At 51.2% G+C, this 18,042-nt stretch overlaps 2 protein-coding genes and 1 long non-coding RNA gene across 3 annotated transcripts; 1 reads left to right on the top strand and 2 right to left on the bottom strand.

Moving 5' to 3' along the window:
* Positions 1-266: 266 nt before the first annotated feature.
* LOC117693387 (3-ketoacyl-CoA thiolase A, peroxisomal) lies at positions 267-8,920 on the bottom strand. The gene is made up of 12 exons (XM_034484002.2): positions 8,589-8,920; positions 8,355-8,448; positions 7,456-7,513; positions 6,121-6,200; positions 5,840-5,882; positions 3,809-3,907; positions 2,772-2,852; positions 1,785-1,972; positions 1,465-1,644; positions 1,146-1,201; positions 915-1,060; positions 267-596 (listed from the first exon to the last, which is right to left on the bottom strand). Exons 1-12 carry the CDS (start codon positions 8,757-8,759, stop codon positions 521-523), a joined length of 1,272 nt encoding a protein of 423 aa, XP_034339893.1. The 5' UTR covers positions 8,760-8,920; the 3' UTR covers positions 267-520.
* A 1,291-nt stretch (positions 8,921-10,211) lies between these two features.
* On the top strand, positions 10,212-14,547 carry Myd88 (MYD88 innate immune signal transduction adaptor). Its single transcript, XM_034484003.2, has 6 exons — positions 10,212-10,604; positions 11,319-11,453; positions 11,809-11,989; positions 12,161-12,252; positions 12,739-12,914; positions 13,372-14,547. The coding sequence occupies exons 1-5, from the start codon at positions 10,277-10,279 to the stop codon at positions 12,891-12,893; spliced, it is 891 nt and encodes a 296-aa protein (XP_034339894.1). The 5' UTR covers positions 10,212-10,276; the 3' UTR covers positions 12,894-12,914; positions 13,372-14,547.
* Positions 14,548-15,813: 1,266 nt separating this feature from the next.
* On the bottom strand, positions 15,814-17,457 carry LOC143435375 (uncharacterized). Its single transcript, XR_013105610.1, has 3 exons — positions 17,372-17,457; positions 16,753-16,822; positions 15,814-15,871 (listed from the first exon to the last, which is right to left on the bottom strand). It is a non-coding gene; the product is annotated as an uncharacterized LOC143435375 (long non-coding RNA).
* Between the last annotated feature and the right edge of the window lie 585 nt (positions 17,458-18,042).

Below are 18,042 nucleotides of genomic sequence, written 5' to 3'. Positions count from 1 at the left end.
CTGGGGATATCCAGTCCCCAGCCTCGGCCTTCCGCTGAAGAATTCCACATGGCTGAAGGCTGGAAAGCAGGGGCAGTAGCTAGGAGCTGGATGATTCCTGGGATGGGGGGAACCTCTTCTAGGACAACGATGTCACCTGAGGTCCTGCATGACAGGTCTCCAGAGCCTACACAGTTAGATCTCACCAGAGAGACCCTGGTTCTTAATCATTTATTCACAGACTCCAGGAGTCAAAAGCTGACTCCTGCAAGAAATAACAGCCACCAAACGGAGACACTGCACATTTATTATATCCATCCCTCAGAGGTACAAATGGCTTTGCAACCTGGGTGTCCCATGCTCACTTAAGCATGGCTTGGGGTACTTGACGAGGCAGTCCCACCTCCTGTTCCAACATTGACTATATTTCCTAAAGTGCCGTGACACACCCCTCCTCTGCTGAGTGTCCCACATGATGGCTTCTGTAGCGTCCCTCTCCGGACACCACTGCAGGACTCTGGGTAGTGTCTGCAGCCAGGCTTCAGTTCCCAGGGTATTCAAAGACGGCAGCAGCTCCCATCCCTGTCCCGATGCACATGGACACCACGCCATAAGCCCTGAGGAAAAGGACCAGCGTTGGCTCGCACAGCCAGACCCCAACCCATGCTCCCACCAGGCAGAGCTGCGGCAGCAAGGGCTCATGGGCAGAGTCAAAGCCGGCAGAGCAGACCTGTGGGAACTGAGTCCCAGACAGATAGACACCCAGGTGGCAGACACCTGGTTATGCTGCTTTTGAAGCAAGGCTTCTGAAAGACAGGTGTCACCCCTCCATTCTGAGTTCAGAACACCTGTGTGTGTGCTCACCTCCCCAAGCCCCAGCTATCACACACCCCAGCTCAAATAACCCCACAACAGCCCACAGGGAGCAGCCTTACCGTCTGCCACGATGCTTTAGCTCATTGAGCAGAGTGACAACCTGCCTTGCTCCCGTGCAGCCCAGGGGGTGGCCCAGGGCTATTGCACCCCCCAGGGGGTTCACCTTCTCGGCAGGAATTCCTAGCTTCTCCACACAGTAGAGGGCCTGGAAGGAGCCAGAGAAGGTGCTAAAGTCCCCATCTGCTCTGAACTGCTGGACTAATCCATCCAACCATAACACCCAGGCTCACCTGACTTGCAAAGGCCTCATTGATCTCAAAGATGTCTATGTCATCCACAGTCAGCCCTGTAGACAAGATTTGGATCAGAGCTGACAGTTATGAGCGGGACTCTAAATCTCCTTGGGCTCAGTCCCAAGGACAGCTCTAGTGGTCTACTGTGCATGCCAGGTGAGTGGGTTCCTAGTAGTAGGTTAGAGAGGTCTTGGATGTGGGGTGCTAGCCTGACTCACCTTCATTACAGAGCACCCACAAGGTCAAACCCAGCACTCCCCAGTCCCAGATACAGGTTATGAAGGATCCAAGCCCGGGGGAGAAGGAGCCATCTCACCTGCTTTCTGCAAGGCCACAGGGATGGCATAGGCAGGTCCGATGCCCATGATGTCAGGAGGAACCCCGACCACTGCATAGGACCTCAGGACCCCAAGGATGGGGAGGCCCAATTCTTCAGCCTTGGACCTCCGGGCCAGCAGGACAGCAGCTGCTCCATCACTCACCTGACTGGAGTTTCCTAGGGGAGGAAGGTTGTGATGAGGCCTAGCCAAGGAGAGCCAGAGCCCCCACCATCACCTTCCCAGGTGGCATGGTCAGCTCCAGGTTTCAGAGTGGGGCACGCTACTGCAATCGGCCCTATTCCTGACACATGCTCACCAGCCGTGGTAGAGCCTCCATCCTTGAAGGCAGGCTTCAGCTTGGCCAGGCCCTCCATGGTGGTGCTGGGGCGGACACCCTCATCCTGAGACACGGTGATGGTTTTCTTGTCACCCTTATCGAGGACAGTGGTTGTCACAGGCACAATCTCAGCACGGAAGCATCCTCTGCTCTGGGCTCTTGCTGCCCTGCCAGCCCCATGGATAGTAAGACATAGGCATGTTTGGGACCCCTTCCTGCCTGTCCCTGACCCTGACCAACTCAGAAGAACATGTACTTCAGGGTTTGGAGTCTGGGAAAATACCTGGCCCTTGAGGAGCTCTGATTAGAAGGAAATCCTCAGGACCCTACGTTTTGGTAGGCACAGGATGCCTGAGGCCATTCAGAGCCTCTTCTTCATCTGCCCCATGGTGCTCACCAGATCACCTCAAAGGGGAAGAGGAAATTTGAAGATGTTGGCCTTCCTCACAATCCTTTTAAAATTAAATGTGTGTGTGTGTGTGCGTGCGCGCATGTGTGGGTATGTGCATACACCCCCTGCCCAATTCCCATAGCATGCATTTAGAGGTCAGAGGTGACCTTTGGGGAAGAGAAGTGGTCCTCTCCTTTCCAGGGACAGTGTGTCATTTCTGATGTTACTCTAAGTTCTTCTAATAGCTGGACAACAAACTTCTAGCTGCTTCTCTCATCTCTGCTAAGAACTCTGCTTGAGGAGGCCACCTAGCCCAAACACCACGTACTTCTAGCCTGCCCAGGATCTCAGGCTTTGTACTTCTCCGATGGCAGCTCATCTTTGCCTGAGGTCACCTCCCCAGACTCAGCCTATTTCATATTTTGGGAAGCCAGTGCATTTGCCCAAACCATTGTGATGCTGGCCACTGTTACCTTCCAGATAGAGATAGGAAGTCTCTCCCTTGGCAATACTCTACCCGATCCACTCTCCTGTCCCACCCTCAGCCCATCCCCCACCCCCACCCCCACACTCACTTTTGCTGGGAGGCCAGTGCGAAGGCATCCTGCTTCTGCCGTGAAATGCCAAACCGCTCAGCCACGTTTTCTGAGGTTATCCTAGTGCGCACACAGGAAAGCAGAGGCCGTGAGTCTGCTGGCCTGAGGGCCAGGGCCACGCTGAAGGACTATGCTTGCCCCTATGGGGGTCCACATCAGAGACAGAGCTTCCAGCCCACACCCCAGGGACTCCTGGTTCATTATAAATACTGAGCACCCATGTCCACAGATGCTCAAAGACTCACACCTCAAAGAGGGAAGAGCAGCCTGAACGTGGGGGCCTTCAGAAGGAATTGTCCCCCGAGTGTGTCATCTCTGCCCATAAGACAGGGTAGGAGGATGCTGGGAACACTATCTGGTCCCAGTTTCTCCTGTGGCTTCCAGGCTACTCTTAAAAACACACAGGACGTGGAGAAAGCCAGGTCAGCCTAGAGTTCTCATACAGTGAGCTTCCCAGAATCCCTTGCCCTTGGATACAATGAGGAGAGCTCACAGACATGGCTGCAGAACTAAAGCACTGGAGAGATGGAACAGACTTCCCACAAGGTATCTCATAGGCCTGAGTCCTCCCCTGCAAGGACAAGAAACCAAGCTCCCCATGTACACAACTGTTGAGGCCTCCCAAGGCTTTAGGGACTGCTCGCACTGCCTTCCCTGAGACACAGTAAGGTAGAATGAGCTACATTTGGAAATTTGTGGAGTCAGAGAGGTGTGAATGTGGTGGTGGTGGTGGTGGTGGTGGTGGTGGTGGTGGTGGTGGTGGTGGTGGTGGTGTGTGTGTGTGTGTGTGTGTGTGTGTGTGTGTGTGTGTGTGTGTGTTTACGGGGATGGAAGGCCTCAGGAAAGTAAAATCAAGGACAGTATCAATCTCATATCCAGTTCCTGTTGAGCATATGACAGCCAGAGGAAGAAGAGGAAGCTAAGCACTGTCAGCCAGAGAAGAAAATATCCTGGTGTCTGGTCAAGGACAGGCAGAACCATGAGTGGTACATACACAGCTTCATGTGAACACTTACCCCATAGGAATCAGGCAGTCTCTGGCTTTCTCACTCTCCAGCAGGCGGGAAGAAATATTCCCAGGGTTCCCTCTCTTAGACAGGGACATGGACTCCACCCTGAAGAGGAGGAAGAAGAGGAGTGAGCTCTAGGCTCTAGTAGGAAGCCCCAGGGACAGCCAGTTGTGTGGCAAGTGCTAGGGAAGAAAGATCCAGGGAGCCCTTGGGGAGTGAGGTAAGCTCTCTAGGAAGCCAGAGAAGGCCCATGAGGCAGGTGGAGGTTACAAGACAGCCGAGCCTTCTATCCCTCAAGCGTAAGACCCAGCACTTTACCAGACACACTCCCAGTGCTGGTGCAGAAAACTGGCAGTCCCCAGGCACAGCCTTCTGGTACCCACCCCTCAGCACTGGACAAATGCTCAGAGCTGGGCCAAGCTCTCAGGAATATCAAAGTCAAAGGGGGAAAGGAGAAATTTAAAACCAGCACAGAGTTAACGTCAATCAAAGAGAGACCTGACTGGAACAGACAAGGAGGAAGGCCAGGGCTCGGAAAGGGTGTGTGGGTGGGGGTGAAGCGTCAAGATAACAGCAGATGACCTTAAGAGTTTTGCCTTCCTCTAGCTCTAGCTTGACATCTTTTACAGCATTTTACAGCCTTCACACAGTGTCACCACAGGGCACAGACCCCATGGAGCCAGCTGACCCTCCTGTAACCATCACAGAGCTGCCGTAGGTGTCCCTTTATAAAGATGAGGACAGTAGGGTCTGAGTGGTGGGGAATGTCCTCGGTTGTCCAACCTAGACCACACCTAGGCATCTGGCCCCAGAGATCAGCCTCAGCTAAGGGATGGTCAGGTCGTGCTGTGGGCATCCTATAGATCCACCTGTTCTGTTTCCAGCACGAGGGTCCTCAAGCTGATTGGGTCCAGACTCCCTCAAGGAACTTAGGGATCCCCAGCCATTCCCCTTCAGCCACATCTGCTGCCCTCACTGTGACACAATGAACAGCAATGGCCAGGCTGGCTGTGACCCTTGGCCACCACAGTCCTTATCTGTGGACTTGGGTTGTCTTCCTAATGGCATGCAGGTCAGGGCAACATGGTGCAGGCAGCCAGGACCTGACCTTAGGGCTGCAATGCTTCCTATTAAAAGCTATTCTATAGAACTGACTGCTAGCTCTGAAGCCTCCCAAGGCCTCCCCTTCACTGTCTTTCCAGCTTTGGATAACCTCAAGTCTAGGTCCTAGCACCCTGGGGTGCAGTGTAGGTGGTGACGGTGAACAGATACCCAGCAGTCTGTCCCTCAGAATGCAGATGTACCCAAGTGCCAGACTGGTGGCAAGAGAATGGCTGAAGAGAAAAGTTGTACAATGAAAGCTGTCCCTGCGGAGCTGGAAAGACTGCTCAGACATTAAGTGCACTGACCATTCTTCCCGAGGTCCTAAGTTCAATTCCCAGCAACCACATGGTGGCTCACAACCATGTGCAATGAGATCGAATGCCCTCTTCCAATGTCTCTGAAGGCAGCTACAATGTATTCACATTCTTTCTTTCTATCTATCTATCTATCTATCTATCTATCTATCTATCTATTAAAAAGTTATCCCTGACTTTCCGATGGCTCCCAACCTAAGATCCTCTTGTCTCACTAGCTGGGACGGACAGGCAGGAGCCACAGTGCTCTGCTCCGTATGTCTCTGGGTTTAGAGAACCAACACTGATAATTCCTTTTTCTACAGGCAAAGAGAACACACAAGCGAGTGCCCTGGGGGCACTGTAGTGCTTTCTCAACATGCTTGCCTACGTGTTCCACCCTGGCAGTTCCCAGGGCACCTTAGAGACCAACTCCCCTTCCTGCTTGTGCTGAGACTGGAGCATTCCTGAGCAGCCCAGCACTTGGGTCACTCCTACACACATTTCTGGAAGCCCAGCCTATTCAGCTGTCTTAGTGGGCAGAGAGAATCCTGGAATCATGGCCCCTCAGAACTGAGGAGAGAAAAATTAGTTTGATTATTGCATTGGTTAATAAGGTCCGGCAGGAAGGTGATCTTACCCACAGGCCATGCCAATGTCATAAGACCCATTTCTGATGCCACCTGCAACAAAAGCACTTCATAACCATCCTTGGCCGGGGTGGGTCTGCCCTGGAGCAGCAAAGCCCACTCCCTCCCTGTTCTCGGGGCACACACAACAAAGCCTCATGGAAGACCCAGGAGCACCCAAAAAGGCTTGGGGTGCGACAGTATGTGTTCCTCCACTCTTTCTGTCTAGGGTCCTGAAGGTCAAGGACCAAGGTCAGGGTACACTCATGGGCATCCAACAGTCGCAACTTACCAGCAATGTTGGCTACCGCCTGCAGCCCTGATGAACACTGTCTGTTGACTGTAGACAAAGGTACAGTCTCTGGGATGCCGCTGGAACAGAGGGGGAGATGGCGGTTAGCCCTGGATGATGTGTGGCCAGCCCTAGAAGTGACCCTGCCTCATGGAAAGCAGGCCCCATGAGTCTTCAGGGTCTCATTATGGCCCATAGCAGTGTACAGGCCAGAGGGTAACAGCTGGCCTTGCCACCACTAGGGGAGATATATGCAAAGGAGAGGTCACTACTAGTCAAACTATGTCACCACAGCCACTTGCAACTAAGGAGATGGTTGGAAGCTTTGCCCATGAGACCTAGCTTTTGGGCTGGTGGTGGCCAGTCTCTTTGTGGGCAAAGGAGATGTCTACCTTTCTTTGTCAAAACTTCTGAAGGAGAAGAATGCCAGTGGCCCAAACAAGCTTCCCCTGCCTGAGCTTCGAGACTCAAGGTATCAGGGCACTCCTGTTTGCCGACCCTAGGTTGTAAGTGTCTGTAGTGACAGGGAGGTGCATAGCAACCCGTGGACAAGAAGGCCACTCATCTTGAGAGTCAGTCTCGGGGGTGTCTGGGCAGGCTCTGGCCAGAGCTAGGTGAGGAGGCAGAGAGCTCTCTATGGTAACAGAATAGGCAGAATGAGGGTATGGGGATGGCCAGTATAGCAGAAGAAGGGAAAGTCAAAAAGAAGCAGGTGAGAGATGAACTGGAAAGTTACAAGAGGGATGGGGAGGCTAAGTCTGACCCTTTCCACAGCTCTAGAGAGACGGTTTTCCCCTGCTCTGACTCTGGCTACTATTACTATTACTCCTCACCCATGTGGTAGGAAGGACAAAGAGAGGTGGGTCTTTAATCTTCATGTAGAAGTAACTGAACTACTGCTTCCCCATCTGGAAGGGCCAAGATGACCAGGGACCCTGGCTCCCCCCTCCCCAGATACTCTGGGCTTTGCTCCCCACCCCACCCTCAAGCTTCTGATAACTGACTGAGCCTGGGGTTCTCAGGCAGCTCAAGCAGTGAGATGAAGTTAAGGTCCTGATCAAGGTCATGTGATTATTTATCTGACTTGTGAGGACAGAGTCCATGCTTCCAAAGAGTACACAATAAGCTGGCTTTGGGAAACATCTGGTCACCTTGTGCTCTAGTCCCAAACCCCTGGGTACCCTTGTTCTGGGCCAGGTAACACACCCTTTAAAGTAGAAGCAATGTTGGGTCCAAGGATTCTGACTGGTTTGATATCTAGGGTCCAACCTGATAACCTGTCACCTACAGACTGGCTAATGTTGGTAGAATCCCCACCAGAGGTAGAAGGGTTACCTCAGAAATTGGGCGATGCGTGCCATGACAGCCCCAGCTCCTGGCTCAAGTACATTGCCTGTAGACAGAAACCTTATTCAGTACCAAGCAGTGGTCTGCATACTACGGTTCAGCTGTGAGTTCCAGAGAGGAGACATTCCAGATCTTTCTTCCGGATCACTTTAGGATTTTCCCAGGCTCGTGTGAAGCTATAGAAGTTCAGAGTCTGGAAAATGGAGAGCTAGCTACCCAACAGCTTGTCATCCACAAGCTCAGTGCTGGAGGGCCAAGGCATACTCCTCTAAATCCCAGGCTTGGGTGTGTGTGTTGGGGAGTGTTTGCCTAGTAACAGGAGAGACTAGGTCAAGAGACACAGTGCACAGCCTGAAAGCTAAAGTAAGCGGGGCTATGGGTGAGGGAAGTGAGAGTCTGCAACTGCTCACCGCCCCTAGTGTCCTCCTCCAAGTCCTTCGTCCCTGCAGGGCCCAGGGACAGGCTGGCACCTTGGGACAAAACCGTGTCCTACACTACGTTCTAGCTCAGGGAAAGAGCAGGGGTTAGGGCAGGGTGGGAAGTGTGTCCATGTAGGGTCTTCTCATCTGGAATCTCCTAGAACATCTTGGCTTTAGAACAATGATTCTCAACTATTTACAATGCTGTGGTGACCCCCAACCATAAAATTATTTTTCACTGCTACCTCAGAACTGTAATTCCGCTACTGTTATGTATCATAATGTAGATAGCTGTGTTTTCCGATGATCTTAGGCGAACCCTGTCAAAGGGTCCTTTGAACATCCCACTTAAATCGATAGTATCTGTAGTCTTGTTCAGTGAAACCCAGGTTCTCGGTGACAAGGAGAAGGCTCCAGGGAGGAGGGCGGCGGGGTAAGGGCAGGTGCGGGACCCGCAGGGGAGCTCACCCACGGAGATGTCTCCCAGCTGCTCAGGCTTTAGCTTCACGTCCTGGAGAACCGCAGTCAACACGGCCGACAGAAGCTCGTCGGGGGTGGTGTCCTGCAGGGCGAGGCGCAGCAGCGGTGAGCCCAGCTCCCGCATTCCCACCTGGGGACTTTGGGGTCACCGGACCCCCGTGGGCAGGATCCCCACCCACGCTGACCACCTTTTGCTCCCCTCAGCCGCCTGAGAGGCCTCACCTTGAAGCCGCCGCGGCTGGCGCGGCCGATGGGGGTGCGCCGTCCGTGCACCACCACCACGTCGGAGGCCGAGGCCTGCGGGAAGCCAGCGGAGCAGGGCGCAGCTTGCAGTCCGGAGTTCGACTCGGGCCGGCCGGCCAGGTGGCCCAGCACTACCTGCAGCCGATGCATCGCGGAGGAGGTGGATCCCACAGATTCGCTTCGGCTCTGAGCGCAGAGCTTTATGAACGGAAACGAAGGCAGGCGCAGACGTAGACGCAGACGCAGGCGCAGGACAGCCCTCTACCTCACGAGGCCTGAATGTGGATCACAACCCGGTTAGAATAATACTGAGACTGGTGGGATGGGGTCTTTAGAGGGCCCGCCCACCCCTAGACACAACCAATTAGATTAAGGTCCGCCCACCCACCCCTTGCCCCAGAGCCCCGCCCAATGCCCGCCCTAAGATGCTCTTTCCACTCAAAGCCCCGCCCGCCAATCCTACGGAGGCCAATCATAATGCTCACTCTTAATCCACCCCTAGAAAAGCAGACTGGAAACTTAAGTTTGCACAATCTTTTGTAGACACACGGAAAGGAGGCTCCCCAAACTTCTGGTTTCCTAAGATGAACTCAGCCTCAAGGGAGTCCCTCCCCTTGCGCTCAGCGCGCGGTAGCGTGGAAGGCGGAGCCCGGCCCACGGCTTCTCCCTTTGTTGGGCTAGGCAGAAAAAACACTCATGTCTCCCATCAGAATTTGCTGTGCTCTGCCCCGGGACCCAAAACCCAGAAAATCCGAGGACCTAGATAATGTTAAGACACCTAGTTCAACCCCAACCGGGTTAGGCTGTCACAGAAGCCCTCTCAGAAAACAAAGTAATTTTGGGTTCCCGGCTGATGTGAAGAACCGATTTTACTAAGGTGCTGAATGGCAGGCAGGTTCTAACTGTAGCATGCCCCACATGTCTTAAGCCTGTTCTACGTCTGTTTGGAATAATGCCATTTGTGTCCACATTCCCCTAATTGTACTAAGCCCGGGGGAGGGAGGTTGGGGACCCAGTATTGGAGAGTGACACCTAAGTAGATTAACCAAGTGAATTAACGAAAACAATCTTCTTTGGGTCTAGACCCAACGTTAAAGAGTAAGATGATAGGTCCGCGTGTTTTTTGAAGACCCCCGGAAGGCAGTGCTGTGTGTCTCAGATAACAAGGGACAGGATGCCCTAAATGCCAATTTTCGGGCAAGGTCGTGGACTTGCCCTTTAAAAAGCAGAGTCACCACAAGTGACCCCAGATGGCTAAAAGTAGACCGGGCCTTCAGGTTACTACTTCCAAAGCCAGTCTGTCTCTTCCCTCCCTATTACCAGACTATAAATTACTATACAGAAGGGCTGTGATTCCTTCAAGTCCTAAAGCAAGGCTCATTCACCTCACCACGAATAGCCACCACTACCAGACCACCCAGGACAGGTCGGTGGGCCAAGGTAGATGTCAGAGGCAGTTTTTTATAAGTTCTGACACCTTTGAGGGGAGGAGAGCAAAAGTTAGAAACACAAGTGGATTGACTTTCAGGCTGCGTTGTGGCTCGGGATCCCAGATTCTAGCAAAGGGCGGAGCTTCTCAGAAAGCGAAAGAAGGAGGGGCTGGCAGGAGACTTAAGGGAAGTAGGAAGCTCGGAACCAGAAGGCTCCGGGGCCCAGGGTTGCCTGCCATGTCTGCGGGAAGCCCCGGCGTGGGATCCGTGTCCCTGGACTCCTCCATGTTCTCCATACCCTTGGTCGCACTCAACGTGGGAGTGAGACGCCGCCTCTCGCTATTCTTGAACGTTCGGACGCCCGTGGCAGCCGACTGGACCGTGCTGGCAGAGGAGATGGGCTTCGAGTACTTGGAGATCCGAGAGCTGGAGACACGCCCCGATCCCACTCGCAGTTTGTTGGATGCCTGGCAGGGACGCTCTGGCGCGTCGGTCGGCAGGCTGCTAGAGATGCTGGCCTTGTTAGACCGTGAGGATATACTGAAGGAGCTGAGGCCTCGCATCGGTGAGAAAACATACTTTCTGGCCTTGTGCCAATGGTCTTGGCATATTAATCTTGCTTCATTTTTCTGGGGTGTGCTAGGGAGGGAGAGAGTGACAGTCGAATTTTCTGTCGATATGCAGGACAGCATAGGGATCGGGAAAGGGGTCAAAAAAACCCTGAGATAGAGAAAGGATGTGCAAAGAGCCTAGGCAAAGACCTTCAGTTGGACCAGGAGACAAGATCTGCTTCTCAGTTGTGTCGGGATCAACAGGACAAGTAAGGGACTAAAGCCCCTTCTGTCACTCACTGGTACTCAGCACAACCCCCGCTCCCCCCCCCCCACACACACAGTGAGGTGTACACCTTGTTAGATGGGAGTCACCATCCTCACTGAGCACTAACTAGGTGCCTGAGCCCTTATGACATTCAATCCCCCGCTCCGATTGCCCTGCACCGGGCAAGATACCCAATTTGGCACCATTCTCCAGAGCCTTAGAAAGGGGAGGCAGGATGAAGGGTCAGAGAGGCAGACTGACTTTGGAGTCCTCCCAGATGCCCATTTGGGGAGAGTCAGAAAGGGGGTGTTAGTTTGTAGAGCTGTCCATGGCACCAGTGGCTGGAGACGGCTAAGAACCCAAGTAGGCCCATGGCACAAAGACAGAATTCTGAGTTAGTACAGCAGCAGCCTGGGGCGGGGAGCAGGGGGAGATTCTACACCCTGTCTCTTCTCCACAGAGGAGGACTGCCGGAAATACATAAAGAAGCTGCAGGACCAGGAGTCTGAGAAGCCCTTACAGGTGGCCAGAGTGGAAAGCAGTGTCCCACAAACAAAGGAGCTGGGAGGCATCACCACCCTTGATGACCCCCTGGGTAAGGACCCAGTATTGTTCCCCTGGGTAGAATAGGTGGACCAGAGCCCCAGACATGTGACGTGCAGAGGGCGTGGATACTGGAAGCAGATGGATGGACCTAGGACCTTGGGCAAGCCTTGGTTTCCCCATCTAAGAAATTGGGATAATAGCAGTCCTGTCTCAGAGTGGTTCTGAGACTGTAATGGCATGCCTTCATCATAGTTAATCCAGGTTTCATCTGGGAGGGAGGGCGTGTGTATGACATCACTTTGGGATGGATGCAGGCCCAGGTTCCCTTGATGGAAGACTCCAGGTTGGGCTCCTTCCAGTCTTCTGCAGACGGCTGATTGTTTTCCCTTATCCCCTGTCCTCAGGACAAATGCCAGAGCTTTTTGATGCCTTCATCTGCTACTGCCCCAGTGATATTGGGTTTGTGCAGGAAATGATCCGGCAACTAGAACAGACAGACTATCGGCTTAAGTTGTGCGTGTCCGATCGTGATGTCCTGCCCGGCACCTGTGTCTGGTCCATTGCCAGCGAGCTCATTGAGAAAAGGTCAGTTGGGCATCTAAGAGGGTAGGTGGGTGAGTGCATGAAACCCAGAAGTCCAGATGCTAGGACTCTCCTGCTAGCTGGGCTCTGACCAGGCTGGGTAATGTGGTCCTTCCTGACACCATCCTCTGAAGGAAGTCATTACAGTGCCTGAACTCTGCCACTCTCCCTCAGGTGTCGCCGCATGGTGGTGGTTGTTTCTGACGATTATCTACAGAGCAAGGAATGTGACTTCCAGACCAAGTTTGCTCTCAGCCTGTCTCCAGGTAAGCTTAGATCTGCTTTGGTCAAAGAGAGGAGAGTTATAACCTTAAGATGCTAGACCAGGAATGCAAAACCAAAGCACTACAGATCTCTAAGGATGTACATCATCCTCATTTTCTTCTTCTTCTTCTTCTTCTTCTGCGTCTGCTTCTTCTTCTTCTTCTTGTGCTTCTTGTTCTTCTTCTTCTTCTTTTTTTTGTTTGTTTTTTAGAGACAGGGTTTCTCTGTGTAGCCCTGGCTGTCCTGGAACTCACTCTGTAGACCAGGCTGACCTCGAACTCAGAAATCCACCTGCCTCTGCCTCCCAAGCACTGGGATTAAAGGTGTGCACCACCACTGCCCAGCGACCTGTGTACTTCTTTATGTAATGAACACATACCATGGGTACCTAGCTGGTGGAAAGCTGGTGTTAGCCTGTGCTTTAGTGACTAAGCCTGCCCCACCACAGGGCCGTACCTGGTCCTAATACCACATCTTTTGGTCTGCAGGTGTCCAGCAGAAGCGACTGATCCCTATCAAATACAAAGCTATGAAGAAGGACTTTCCCAGTATCCTGCGGTTCATCACTATCTGCGACTATACCAACCCTTGCACCAAGTCTTGGTTCTGGACCCGCCTTGCCAAGGCTTTGTCCCTGCCCTGAAGATGACCCTTGGAGCCCTAGGTCTGTCAGTCTGTCTGTGTTCTTCTGCTTGCCTCCTCTGACATTGTGTGTGTGTGTGTGGGGGGGAGCTTGTGGTTCATTCATCCCTAGACATCTGCAGTAGCCAGATGTCATCTGGACACCATCTCTCAGGTCCTTATGGAACTAGTGACTGCAAGTGGCATTATTACTTGCCAGGTTGCCAGCCAGCACACAGTTTATCAGGGCTGAATGAGTCTAAGTGGAAGACTAGTTGAGCTACGTCTCAGCCATCTTTGACCTCAGTGTCTCCTCCTGAGAAACGGGATGTGGAGATCAGGCAGGGAAATGGTGAAGCACTGTTCTGGCTATCCTAGAAGACACAGTCTGGGCTGAAGGGGAGCTGAAGGAACACATACTGGCTGTTAAAGGGACCACAGGCTTGCCAGGACAGCTGCTTCCATCTGTCCACCTTAAACTCCCTTTCCTCCTCCCACAGGGCAGAGGTGAAGATGAGCTGACTTGGAGCCGGATTCTCTGATGCTGTCTTGTCTACATCTTTGACTGCCCTCAGGCTCAGCCCATGTTCAGTGGTGACTGGCCTGAGCAAACTGGGACTGCCTTTCATTCCCACCCACCCATGCCAGTGCATGCCTCTCAGTTTTGCCTTGCTTGAGGTGGGATACTGTCCTCTGACATGCCTATGAGCTGGGTCACTAGGACGACAAGGACAATGTCATCAGGGAAGCTTCTTCCCTGGCTCACCAACATGAAGGCTTTCTACCAACTTTCTGTACCTCAATTACTAGATTTGTTAACAAGCCGCAAACACACAAAAACATTCCATCCCCGGTGGCTGAAGGCATGTGGCCCCCATTATAGTCTTGTTCATGTAGATGCGTATAAGCACACACGTGTTCCCTCAGACACACAGGCATCTGCATACATGTATTTCCTTTGGGACAGCTCCCAAGAATAGCTGAGTGGAAGAGTTCTATTATCAAGGGGGCTTGGCCATCTCCCTGCACAAAAATGGGGTGGCTTTGCTACAGTGCCTATAGTTCCAGCATTTGGGAGATGGAGGCAGGAGAATCAAGAGTTCAAGGTTATCCTTGGCTACTCACCAAGTTTAAAGTCAGCCTGGGCTACATGAGAACCTATCCTCACCCCCACCCCCCAAAAGAAGAAAAAGATGAGGGCACTGTTGATTTCTCCTCTCTTCTCTCCAGTTGTTGAAAGCAAAGTCTAGAAAGGCCCCAAACACATTTGGGCCTTTAGCAAACTGAAGATAAAAAAAGGAGAAGCTGTTTGGTGTCACCCCACAAACCAGCTGCAGGCTCAGCTGTTTTCTTTCCAGAAGTACGGTTTGCATATCCCTCTCTACTCCTCTAGCACAGAGACAATGTCGTGCTCTCTCTCAAGGCACACCCCAGGGTCTTGAGTCCCAAAGAAAATGGGTCTCCCCCTCAGTGTCTGGGGGAAGAATGGAGGCCTCTTTGCACAATCTCATGGGGCAGTTCAATGCTTGATATCGAGCATTTTAAAGCAGCCTGGGGAAAGTATTCTCCTACACCTGTTTTATAGGTTTTATGGGAATGTCAATTGAAAGGCTCATGTTTGTACTTTGTACTTCTATATGTGAAATTTATAATAAAAAGTATTTTATTTTGAGAAAGTGTGCATGTGACTGTGTGTGTTAAGGTATTTGGAAGCAGAGAGGTAGGCTATGAGTTTGTAGTGTAAGAGAAACTGCTCTATAATGTGGTGTTTCCTGTGGCTTCCGGATAGCTGAGTCTCAGCCTCATGGGCTCTGGCTTCAGCAGTGACCAGATGGAGCCAAAGGTATCGTCATCAGCTCCAGAAACCTGCTTCCACCCAGCAGCTTGAGTCTTTCTTAGCTTAAACTCTATCCTGGCCCTGGTATGCAGTGTCAGGGATTGACCCCAGGGCCCATGGTAAGCAAACAGTGTCATCTGAGCTATATTCTCAGAACACCATCTATCCCTTGATTATGGTGTCACACATATCCAGCCATTGGATGGCCAAGTGCTATACACACAATACTGGTGTTACCTTTGTAGTCTTCAGATAGGAGGAGATCATATGAGGAGTATAAGAACTTTGATCACCTTTCCAACTTCCTCAAGACCTGAAATTATGTCAAGGTAGAAAGTTTCAGAGCCAGGTAAGGAAAGTAGTGTGCCTATGGTTCTAGCTACTTGTGAGACTGAGGCAGGAGGACTGTTTGAGCACTACAGTTTAGGAAACATAGGGCATTCTGTCAAAAAAAAAAAAAAAAAAAGGAGGGGGGTTAAAAGTTGTTGATTTGGGGGACTGGAGAGATGGCTCAGTGGTTAACAGCACTGACTACTCTTCCAGAGGTCCTGAGTTCAATTCCCAGCACCCACATGGTGGCTCAGAATCATCTGAAAATGGGATCCAATGACCTGGTGTGTCTGAAGACAGTGACAGTGTACTCATGTATAAAATACAAAAATAAAATCTTTAAAAACAAAGTTGTTGATTTTTTTTTTTGAGACAAGGTCTCTTAATGTAGGTCTGGCTGTCCCAGAACTTGCTATGTAGAGCAGGCTAGCCCCAAACTCACAGAGATCTCTGCCTGTCTCTGCCTCCCGAGTGCTGGAATTAAAGACTTATGTGTCACCACACCCAGTACTTTAATTTCTAAAGGAACATTTGTTGTTTCTGCATCTCTGAAAATACATGTATTTCCAATCACCACTGCATTTCAGAAACTTGCTCTTTTGAGGATCTGTTTGTTCCATGAAGCCAGGAAAGGAATATAAAATATATTCAGGCCAAGGCAGAATTTAAAAGCGAATCATGCTCTGATTAAAGAAAATTAGACAGCAGTAAAAGAAGCAAGACACAAACGCAGGAAAGTCATAACCACCCAGGAACCAGGTAGTGGAGCCCTGGGCAGCAGGTATGCTGGCCAGACCAAAGGCATGTATCCTCCATGTCCTGAAGACCGGGCTCTGAAAGGTAGTGGAGGGGACAAGGCAAACCCTAAGCTGAGAAAAGTACTAGGGGAAAGATCTAAGCCAGAGGCACATGTAGGATGGAGAATAGAACGGTCCGATCTGATAAGACCTGTGGGGCTCAGCGGAGATGACTGTGGCCACAGACCTCAGGCTGCAGCAGGGCCCTGGCTTCGGTGTGAGCCCTAGGGAATGCTAGACTGAATTGGGTTGAGAGGAGCAGAGGAGCGGCTGCCTGTAAGGTGGACCAAGCAGGTAGAAAGGCAGGGTTGTTGCATCTGCTTTCAGGAAGCTGCTTGAAGGCAGATGAGAACGGAAGTGGTGGTGAGCTGGCCGTGGCTCCGTGGTTCCCACGCTTCCTCTTTCGTTGGATCACACCCCACCGGCCTCAGTCTTGAGCACCCAGGATTGCTGCACATCTCGGTTTTGAGGCAGCCACATTTCAAGCGCTCAGTTGCTACATGTGAAAGGTTTCCACTAGACTATCCTACTTTGAAACCTGCCTATTGACCCCTGAGCCAGTAGCATCAACATCACCCCCCCTCTCCCCCCCCCCCCGTTAGATACGAGGCCTCTCTATGTTGGGAGGTGGTACTGGAAAGATAATTTATCAGGATGTCAGTGCTTTTTAATCTCTTAAAAGACTTTTTGTTTTATGTATATGAGTATTTTGTCTGCATGTTTGCATGTGCATGTATCACATGCATGCCTGGTGTCCACAGAGGTCAGAAGAGGGTGTTGAAACCCTTGGAACTTGAGTTATAAATGGTTGTCAGCCACCAAAGGTTGTGGGTGCTGGAAACTGAATGTGGGTCCTCTCCAAGAGCAACAAGTGCTCTTAACCATTGAGCCAACTTTCCAGCCCAAAATTCCAGTACCTGAGAGTCCTTAGGTGTCAGGGTCCAGCCTCCACACAGGATCAGAGTTCTCAGCTGAAAGCAGGGAAATCTGGAAGGGGCATAATAATCAGACACAGACTGCTTTTTTGGATACAAGCTGACAAGCAATTTTTCAAGGCTTAAAGCTGCTCTTGCTCCTCTCTCTCTGCTCTGCTTTTTTTTTTTTCTCACTCACTCGCTCACTCCCAGCTTGAGGCTGCACACGCTCTACATTCTCTTGTGTGCTCTGCTTTTCTCCTGTGTGCTTTTCCTTTCTCGGACTCCCACATTCCTACACACCTCCTGTGCATTCCCCGTTCACTCACACTCTTCACACACACCGCATGCACTCTCCTTTCACTCACGCACACACACTTCACATTCTCTCTTCACTCGCTCATGACATGCTCACTCTCCTTTCTCTTGCCTTAGTCTTTTGTTGATACTACAAAAGCAGGTAGGAAAAAAAATATAAAGACGTTGTGTAATCATTGCCAAAGCAAATTCAAAAGACTAACCACATCCCACAAAGAATCAAGAATTACGATTGTTCCCCAGAGTTCCAAGCTTCCCGCATTCCCAGGCCTTTTGGCCAAAATAATAATAATTGCAAACTTACCATTATTTAAACTTTAACTTTTAGCTTATTATACTTGAGAGCTCCGGGCTCCGAGGTCAGCTACTTGCATGTTCCTGTGAAGCTCTAATGATAAATGACATGGGCAAAGCTGCCAGGCAGTGGCCAGAAAGAGTCAAGTTAACCCTTGACTCAATAGTTCCGCTAGCTTTCTGCTTCTGTACACGGCACACACTGACTCTCCTAAGAGTCCCAGTGTTTTCACTTAGTTTTACTAGTGTAAGATTTTATGCATTCTGTACTTGCTTATCCAGGAACCACTCTTAAATGTTGTATAAAACTTATTTTATAACTTCAATAGTTTTTTCCTTCCTTGGGGTCTCAATGTTGGCTCCATTTCATTTTCTAATAATTTCTTCAAACCTTCTTTGCAAGTCAAGTATTAATCTGGAACTACCATTGTACTGTTTCCAAGATGAGAACATGCAGCATACACCTGGGCCATGAGGACTGTGCTGTGTTGTGCCCCGTGCCTCAATTTTTAATTGTTTAAGAATCATTACATTCACCAGGCGGTGGTGGCGCACGCCTTTAATCCCAGCACTTGGGAGGCAGAGGCAGGCAGATTTCTGAGCCTGGTCTACAGAGTGAGTTCCAGGACAGCCAGGGCTATACAGAGAAACCGTCTCGAAAAACAAAAAGAAAAAAAGAAA

Source organism: Arvicanthis niloticus, chromosome 21, assembly GCF_011762505.2.
Source record: "Arvicanthis niloticus isolate mArvNil1 chromosome 21, mArvNil1.pat.X, whole genome shotgun sequence".
Classification (NCBI taxonomy): domain Eukaryota; kingdom Metazoa; phylum Chordata; class Mammalia; order Rodentia; family Muridae; genus Arvicanthis; species Arvicanthis niloticus.
The sequence above is the reverse complement of the archived record's forward strand: the minus strand, read 5'-3'. Positions and strand labels throughout refer to the sequence as shown.

Excerpts from the sequence above, each read along its gene's own strand:
- Myd88 (XM_034484003.2), top strand. The coding sequence starts at position 10,277 with ATGTCTGCGGGAAGCCCCGGCGTGGGATCCGTGTCCCTGGACTCCTCC. Across the intron at positions 10,605-11,318 it reads GGAGCTGAGGCCTCGCATCG|AGGAGGACTGCCGGAAATAC; the intron begins GTGAGAAAACAT and ends TCTTCTCCACAG. Across the intron at positions 12,253-12,738 it reads TGCTCTCAGCCTGTCTCCAG|GTGTCCAGCAGAAGCGACTG; the intron begins GTAAGCTTAGAT and ends TTTGGTCTGCAG.
- LOC117693387 (XM_034484002.2), bottom strand. The coding sequence starts at position 8,759 with ATGCATCGGCTGCAGGTAGTGCTGGGCCACCTGGCCGGCCGGCCCGAG. Across the intron at positions 3,908-5,839 it reads GACATTGGCATGGCCTGTGG|GGTGGAGTCCATGTCCCTGT; the intron begins GTAAGATCACCT and ends CCTCCTCTTCAG. Across the intron at positions 2,853-3,808 it reads GACTGCCTGATTCCTATGGG|GATAACCTCAGAAAACGTGG; the intron begins GTAAGTGTTCAC and ends TGTGCGCACTAG.